At 44.7% G+C, this 9,298-nt stretch overlaps 1 protein-coding gene across 1 annotated transcript; it reads right to left on the bottom strand.

The window, feature by feature from the left end:
• Positions 1 to 1,285: 1,285 nt before the first annotated feature.
• On the bottom strand, positions 1,286 to 7,031 carry GDE1 (glycerophosphodiester phosphodiesterase 1; the record flags this gene model as incomplete). Its single annotated transcript, XM_082006981.1, has 6 exons — positions 1,286 to 1,433; positions 1,824 to 2,035; positions 2,661 to 2,753; positions 3,529 to 3,634; positions 4,884 to 5,059; positions 6,777 to 7,031. 6 exons carry the CDS (start codon positions 7,029 to 7,031, stop codon positions 1,286 to 1,288), a joined length of 990 nt encoding a protein of 329 aa, XP_081863107.1.
• Between the last annotated feature and the right edge of the window lie 2,267 nt (positions 7,032 to 9,298).

The raw sequence follows: 9,298 nt of genomic DNA, 5'->3' as shown, positions 1-9,298 counted from the left end.
TAAAGTATCTTGTGAGATCACCTCTGAATAACCTGCAGCACATGCCCAATCAACCAGGTCCACATTCAAATTCCTCATTCCTGTTGAAATTAATATCACATTCTTCTGAAATGAAATTATTAAACTTACTAATTCCATGTATTGGCAATTAAGAAAAGGTGGTCTACTTCATGTTAGGGCTGGCTCCACTAGAGTTTTCTGTTCTTGCTAGTCATTGACAGACAGTCTTCTCTAACCACTAGCTCCTTCCAGAGCAGAGCCAAAACTGGTGATGAGAACACCTGGGAGTTTTTACTTGTTAGAAAAAACAGCAAGCTACCTGCACTAATTTTGACATTTTACATCAATCTACTGCTGCACAGCTGATAGAGAACACCACACCCATGAGCCATCAGATACTTGTTTATTTTAACTTGGAACCAAAAGAGTCTGCAGTTACATCTGGATTACAGTTTCCCACATACCCTTATGAGTGCCCTTAAACCATGCAAACAATAAGCAAAGTAAAAAGACATTTCAGCTCCATTTGCTCTACCAGCACTCAATATATAACTTGCTTTTAAAAATAAATACATTCATGTGCTGTGTCATTAGAAGAAATAATCTTCTATCCTCCCTCAGTTCAAGAAGTCTGGAAGATAAGAAGATGCTCAAGTTTTATTCATGAATTCCCATAATCTTCACATTGAACATGGAAAGTTGGCTTGCTTTCCTTGTCAAGATGCAGCACAGCCATCTTTCCATGCAGTAGGAGGGAAATAGACTCACCCTCTATTTTGGCACCATTATTTTCAGGTTCTGTTCTAAGAAAAGTAATATAGATGCTTTTAAGATACCATAAATCAACCTCAAATTACTACACAGTTGTAGAAGTGTTTAAATTACTAAAATCAAGTTTTAAATGTTTAAATTTTGCCACCAAAAATTGCTGATATAACTTTATAACCAAGAGTTAAACAGCAAAGGAATAGTCTGAGAATTATAAAGCAACCTGCACATACAGGGCACCCACCACATAGCCTGTCAAATCTGATCCTTCTATGTTACAGTGTGCTGTTCTCAGACTGTGAACAGCTGTACCTCAGCTTTGTCCAGTGTTGCAACAGAGGGCTTTTCTGCATTCAAGATCTGACCTTACAGCAGAAGTAAAAACTATAGCTGCTGCTTTTCCCAGAACCACCATTAGCGGTCCTGTCTGCAGCAGTGGATACCCTCTCGATGGGGAATTCAGACCTGCCCGAGAAAGACAGCTTATTTAGGCTGGGGATGTCTGCAAAGCACAAGTCTAGTAATGAGGATCACAGTCTTCCACCAAGCTGTCGGTGATGTAGCTGGACTCAAGGACGGACTCATAGTAGCTTTTTTCAGCAAATGTGTTCACTGTCCAGGCAACCACGTGAATTCCTTTTGAGGACCAGTGCCTCACGTACTCTCTGCAAAGAACAAAGACACCATAAGAGGAAGGCTGGCACTACCATATTTAAGGCAGACATGGCTAAGGCTACAACTGAGTTTTAGTCTTACATCAGTATCGCATCATCTTTTGCAACATCACCTTTTTTTGTTTCATTGCTGTAAACTTGAAAAAGCAACAGTTCTCTGCCCCTTTGAGATTAAACTTAGGATCTAACATAAAATAAAAATACATATTGAAAAGATAAACATTTAAAACAATAAAACCACATGCAGTAAAGAAACTACCTGAACAAACTTACACAACGCTAAATGGAACATATTGATTAACCTGTACTATGTCAACTCCACCCTTATATACTAATAGATTGATATTGCCTCCTGACATATTAGCAAGCTTTAACACTTACTGAGAAACAAAATTCTTCTGTATGAGGAAAGCTGAAACCCCACACAATCGCCACAAGAAACTGTGTAGGCTCCAATCTAGAAGGATATCCATCATCATATACAGATGATGTTTCCAGGAGGAACTGAAACGGGGTGTCCCATCTCCAAAATGGCTCAGATGCCAAGGCCGGTGTGTTAGTGCTGTTACAACATTTCTGTCAGCTTGTCTCATCTAGGAGATCAAGGAGAAAAGACCAGTTGATTCAAAATTAATATAAATCAGGAGAGGTTAGATACAAAGTGCTAGCTTGCATTTGCAGCTCTACCAGAATCCTTCTTCCCTTCCCTCCACATACTTCTGTAACTCTTTTAGGAAGCTGCTCATGATATTTGACTGTTTTTTCTTTAAAACATTTGGAATAAGGAACTGCTCTTATGTTAAAAAAATTGCATAACAATCAGGCAATGGAATAAAATACATAGTAAATAGACTTGGCAATGACAATTATGAAACAGTTTTAAGAATAGTCTACATTTACATCAAAATATGAGGTTTATTTAACAGGGGTCTTGCACACAGATACCTGGCCATATGCCAGCTGTAAGAGCAATGCGTTTTTTTCTACATAGCTTTCAGAATGGAGGGAATGGCTGTATATTTGTAATATATACATCTAACAAGCACAGGGTGATCTAATAAGATTATGCAAGAGACTTATGATTTATGCTTCCTTTGTTTTTAAAAGTCTTGGCGATTTTAACAACCCAAAAGTAATCTGGAACTGGGAGTTGTATATCTTACTAAAATTCCTGGACAGAACTAAAAAAATACAAAATAAACTTTTAGGAAACATCACCTTATAAACAACATCTGGCATGAAAGAACAGATTACGCTGCTGTTATACAAACGCGGAAATTCCAGGTAGAGTTGTTTTAGGGCATCAACTGCCTGCCAATTAGAGATAACACACAGACGTTTTGTTTATATACACACACTCATTTTTACTTTACACTGCAAAGCCATTTTAGAATAATCCCCTTTAAGAATCCTTTCCTGTTGTGTGTAACAAGATTGAAATGGAAAGGTGGGAGAAGAAAAACAGCATCTTGTTTATACCCTTAACATAGAAGTGACATTTTGGTTTTTGCAACAAAAGTCCTTTTCATGATTCTGTTTGCAGCAATGAGTAGCATTCTCAATGTTTGAAATACCCTTAAATATATTGAGGATAAATTCTGATGTACTACCTAGGGTTTAGTTCAAGCAGAAAAATGAATTTATTTCCATATTTTGCTATACTAAAGAAAAAGTTATTCTATTTTGCATAAAATATTAACGATTGATCACCTATGTCTGCCTTCAGTAAAGCAAATTCTAGACAAGCATGTTCCCTAGTTGGAGGCTGAAGATGAGATTCCAGTTCCCCTCAGCACAGGCAGGAAACTCGCTTTGCTTTGTTTCAAGATGGTGCTGTGAGCTGAACTCACCACTCATACAAGTCTCGGGCTAATTTTAAGTTGCAGCTTCCCAGGAAAATGGAATGGGATGAGGGGACATGTCTTTGCTTTGACAGTCCAACTTTGAATGACAGAAATAGCAGATCCAGCCTCACTCATATTAGTGAAAGGACTGTACCGCATATATCAGTTTGAGACCAACAGAAAAGCAGGTTAGAAACCCAAAGAAAGGGTGAAGGAAGGTGTCTTAGTACAGTAAGCTATACCTGATTTGCATGGCCTTTGACATCAAAGTAGATAATAAGATTGTGATGCATAGACTCTACAACAGCTTCTCTCAGAGTTGGTATCTTTTCACCTTGGAATTTGCTCCTGTAGAAACAGAGAACTCCTCACTGGAATGCAGTCAAGATACACATGTGCACACACACCCAACTGCACAGAGCTGTTTCCTAGGGATTCTTAAACATAGTTTGCTGATGTACTAGTATTATAGGTGGGATCAAGCACCTCTAGCAGTGACAGCAGTGGCTCTCACCCAGTAAAGGCTGTTCATGTAGACAGATATGTGCACATACCCGCTTCTACCAGAATCCCACTAGGCAATTATATTCTTCCAAATTCAAGGTCTAACCCGATGCTCACTGACCCCATGTCCCACTAACCTCAGTTCTCTGCCTCTTTCCTCAACTACCACAAATAAGCATTCAGTCCCGAACGCTGACGACCTGTTCACCCATTTCACCTGGCTTTGACTGCACTCCCTAGCCCTGAGCCAGACATGCAGATCCTGGCAGAATACGAAAGACAAGCTGAGGATGTAGGAGGAGCAGCTCCACACATCACTAATTTATTCCTGATAAGGTGACAGTGAACAACAGCTGATCAGCAGTAACTACCTGTGTGGAAGTTCTCCCTGAGTGGCTCAGGTGGTGGTCTTTCCAGTAACAGACTCATGGCTGGTATATTTACAAGAGTCTGGAAATCCCAAACACAGTATCTCAGAAATACATGGAACACACACTAAAATTTCTTCCTCTAAAATGGATTCATTTATGATACTGTAGAAGTTGCATTGTTATCAAAATGTATAAAACTATTTTCCCCAGCATATCACTGGAAAAGACCTAATCAGCCACTGGGGTCATAGCTCCTACCTGAGACTACCCAGGAAATCTGCCTAGCTCCTTTTCAACAGTATAAACCTGATGTTTAGAATCCCCAAGACACAATCAGTCAAGAAATATATGTGACTAAAGCTAATTTTAGAAGTAATTACTCAAGCCAGTTTTGACATATTGTGAAACCCCCAGTATCTTTAGTGCCCTGCAGCCAATTTAAGGGAAGCTTACGTAGAGATTAACCTGTTTCATGTTAGGTGCCTGTGTATTTTGTCCTTGAAAGCCAATTATCTTGACTCTGCTTCACTGTTCCTATTGTAAAGATGGGTAAGGAGATCTATTCTCCTATGCTTCTAAAATCAAATAAGAAGTAACAATAACTAAGTTTTAAATTTACAAGAATTCTAATCAGTGATAGATCAAAGCAATTATTTTGTTTATCAAGAACATTTTGTTTTACTCTTGAAACCGTAGTTTCAGAATAGCAATAGTTAATTTACCATAGCCTATGTTTTGCAGATGGATTAAGCCTCCTAATTTCATCAAAAGTCAAGTCAGACAATCTTCCAGACCCATCAGTTGTCCTTTCTACTGTTTCATCATGCATTAGAATGGGAACACCATCTGCAGTAAATTCAAGATCCAGCTCAACACCCGTTGCTCCATTCTCAGCTGCCTTAAAAAAAATAATCACATACACAACAGAAGAGACAACTTTACAGATTTAATATAGGTACAGCTAAAATTAGTTTGTATTCTGGTAAAAAACAATAAACTATTAATGTTCTTTTCAATAAACTTGATCTACAGAACAAAGTAGGTTTCATCCAAGTTATTGTGAGAAGCATTCATAGATCAACTGAAAGTATACAATCTATTTTACAGATAAAACCTGTGATAACGTCTCCATCTTGGGACTGTTTCAGAACAAAAACGCAGAAAAGAATCCTGCTCTCTCCTTCTGGTTCAATAACTCCCGAGTCCTTAAGCTATGTTACTTTCTAAAAGAGAAGGGAAGCAAATGCCTACAGTTTAAATAATTTACAGATTAACACTTACAAGCCCAAATCAGAGCAGGCCATCAGAGCAAAAAGTCTTTGCTTGCACAAGGAAAAGCTATCATCCCTTTTTTTTTTATGGAACACAGGTGCGATTTTTCCTTTGAGAGTCTGATTCACCATTCATGTGCAGTACAGTTGATCCACCATATGCAGTAGATACAAAACTTCCCAGAAGCACCACTTACCATGCTTGTACAAAACAGTAGATGTATATAGGCAAATCCCTGCTTCTTTCTGAGGAATCCCCATATCAGGGAGCAATAAGCTGCTGGGCTGCCTCAGAACATTTCATATATCCTGCTCCTGCCCTGGCTTTTTCCCAGGAGTTCCTGGGAAAACTCCTTTTCCTTCAGAAAAGCACCTGAGTGAACTGCAAGCAAGATTAATTGTTCTAAAGGCCAAATGCACTCCTGGGAAAAGGGCTAATGCACCAGAAAGACAATGCCAGGTATGCACTAGAGGTTACTGTAGAGGTATCTGCCAAGTAAAGGATCTCCGTTGTGCAGCTTCAGAACTTATCAGAATAAATAGCCCTGCCTCACTGAAACCATCAGATCAGCAGCATCTCATCATCACAGACACACATTAGAGAGACTGCTAATCGTGATTTCAAATGATCCTCAGAAACTGATTTTGATCCCTGGCTGCACCATGATGCCTCCCAGACAAGGCAGCAGTAAGTTTTTCATGGCAGGGCTGTACACAGTGAAGCTCTAACAAAACCAGATTTTCCCATAACTCTGGATTCTCATTACAGGTCTTCAAGGCTGAAAAAGCAAACAGCCTGTTACTAAGTTGCTGTCTGCACTCTACCTTCTGTTGCAACATCAGCAAAATACAGTAACTCCTTATTGCTACACTGCCAAAATATCCATCAACACCAAGGATCTAACACAGTTCCCACAGAAAGATCTGATCAAACTGTTCTGAACCTGCTTGGGGATGAAGGACTGACAAGTCATACGGCTTCCTACGGCAAGACAGAAAAAGCTGGAGTTATTCAGGTGACAACAGCTTGGTGCCTGCTGAAAAGACAGATCATCAAACATAATCCACAGGCTTGTATTACTGTCCATCGGTTTCAGTCTCTCAGCCACCAGACCTAGGGGAAACAGGCTGCCCGAGGTGCTCTCTGTCTCTGCAGAGCAGAGATTTGCCTCACGCCTCTAACCTCGTCCCAGGCCCTGCACGTCCCTTGGCGGCTGGGCATGTTAAACGCGCTTCCAGCGCCCCACGGAGCAGGGCCGGCTCTCCGAGCCGAGCGGGGCCGGGTGAGGAGGGGCTCGGAGAGGGGCGGCGGGCACGGCCACGGCGAAGGCCCGCCGTTCTGACCTGTCGGATGGCCGCCAGCGTGTTCTCGGGCGCGTCGTGCGCGCCGCCGCGATGGGCGATGCGGGCGGCGGCGCCGCGAGGCCGCAGGACGCGCTGGGCACTCTGAGGCGCGGCGGGCTCCAGGCTGAAGAGATGCAGCGCCAGGTAGAGGCCGGCCGTCAGCAGGCAGGCCAGCGCCGGGCTGCGGCTCAGCGCCAGCACCACCCCCAGCAGCGCCGTGAGGGAGCTCAGCAGGCCCTCGCCGTGGCACAACATGGCGACGGCGGCACCCACCAGCCCGCACCTCTCCTCAGGACAAGGGCAACGCCGCCACACCCAGCACCAGCCAACCAGCACGCAGCCACCAGGAACCAATCGGCGCCCGCCGCTCGCCTGCTTTCAGCTAACCAGCACGGGGCAGCTGTCACCGCCAGCCAATCCGCGCTCGGCACGCGCGAGGAGCGGGCAGCGCCGCCGGCAGGCACTGAGGGGCGGTCGCAGGCGGGCGGAGGGACGGCGGGGCCAGGGCAGGCAACTCCGGGCCTGAGAAGACCCCTCAGGAAAAGGTCGGAGGAGCTCTCCAAGAAAATATGGATTATTCCGGATAAAAAATGGCGTAGATAAAAGTAAATGGTGTTAACTGAAAGCAAGGTACCGCTGCCCAGACAGTTGCAGAAGATCTGTTTGTCTGGAGAGCGTTGAGGGTTTTTCCAGCTATGCCAGCGAGTTAGAAATATAATATTAATATTCATTATTTTCCGGCTGATTATTGTATTTCTATATACAATGTCATATATCATATGTATTATATAGCTATCTATATAATGTAGCTAACTATCCATTCACGCCTGCTCACAGGCGAGACTAAAACCCTGATACTGTGAGGAGGGCTGAGATCCCAAGGGCCATCCAAGGGACAGCAGTTCCCTCCCGGGTGAAGAGAGGCTTCTACTGGAGAGGGAAGTTCACTTGTATCACTGTGCATGACTAAAGTGTAAGCAAGGAATAATCCAGAGCGAAGAGTAACTAGACAGGGAAATCAGTGAAGGCTGAGGAAACTGGGCTTGTTTAGTCTAGAAATAGAATAGCAAAGCAGAGGAAATAGCAGTTTGCATTCCCATAAAGGACTTTGACCTTTTTTTTTTTTGTGTTCTCTGTGTTTGGGAAGAAACTCACTTTACAGTGAGGAGCTCTTGCCAACCAGAGGTGCAGCAGGCACAAGGCAATCGTCTAAACTGGGTTTAATTTTTTTTTTTAATAACTGAGATAAGTATTTGTCACATATTGTCCTAGCTGGTTCTGAGCATCTCAGCTACTCTTTTCTGTGAATGGTTTTGTGCTTCTGTCAGTGTATCTGAAGAAAAATCAGACATATATATGCAGACACATAACAAATAATGGAACATCTAATTAAGGGTCTTACATATTTAAAAATCTTTTAATAAACAACAGCATTTGTTAAGATTAAAGATGGAGACTTAAAAAACCCTCAATAATACTTAACATGTTAAAGAGGTAACAGATGAAAGAGTTGTTTTTTGAAACAAGAACAACAGTGTTAATATCTCCAAATGCTCTCTGGGAACTAGACGTTTCTGTAAATTTAAATGAATTTTGCCTGGGCCGAATGCTGGCAAACAAGGGTGTATTTTCTGCCTGACCAGCCTCCTGGGTGAGCGTTACCTGTTCCTCTGCCTGGCCAGGCCAGCAGCTGGCTGCCGCCTGCGGCGGGAGGGGTAGGATGTCTGCGGTGACACCACGATGCTGTCCTTGGAGAGTGTATTAACGAGTTCTCATGTCCATCCTTCCCTTCGCAGCGTGTTCAGTGAAACCGATACCTGCTGTTGGCACATTTGTGGTCCTGACTATACAAGGACTGCACAGCCATATGATATTTAATGTGCTAAAGCAGAATAGACTTCACTCGTGCTAACTGGGTAATTGGTCTTGGAGGCCTATGGGTGGGAACGACTGGAAATCAGAGCACCAGGATGGCTCTCCATCCCACCTCGTACCTCGGAAAGTTGGAGCTACCTTTGCCTGGGAGCTCGCCCGAAACGCACAGATTTGTCCCGCGGGGCTCAGTCATGTGAAGAGCTTTGTAGATCGAGCTCACCTCTTCTCCTAGACCGAATCAAGAGGTTTTTCCCTAAAGCGCTCGGCCGCAGCGGAGGCCGCGCCTCGCCCCGTCCCCCGCGGCCCGCCCCGGGGAGGGCGGGGCGGAGCGGGCCCGCAGTGCGCGCTGGGGCCTGTAGTGCCGCGGCACCCGGCGCGGGAGCGCGGGCGGTTGCTGGGAGGCGGCGGGGCGGCGCCGCGCGAGGCGCGCAGGCTGCGGGGAGCGAGGGGGTCGCGCCGGGGCTCCGCGCCCCGTGCAGGTACCGAGCGGTTCGCGGGGCCTCGGGGGGGTTGTGCGCCTGGTCGAGGCCCGCGGGGACGGGCAGCGGCTGTGGTGGGCGCGCTGCCGCCGGGCGCGGGGGGGGCCGCGGGGCCCAGCGCCGCCGGTGCCACCTGCCTCCCGGAGGCGGGTGTGGGGCGGGAAAGGC

This window comes from Phaethon aethereus (genome assembly GCF_964289735.1).
Source record: "Phaethon aethereus genome assembly, chromosome: 15".
NCBI lineage: Eukaryota > Metazoa > Chordata > Aves > Phaethontiformes > Phaethontidae > Phaethon > Phaethon aethereus.
Note: the sequence above shows the minus strand (reverse complement) of the source record. Positions and strands in the feature narration are given on the sequence as shown.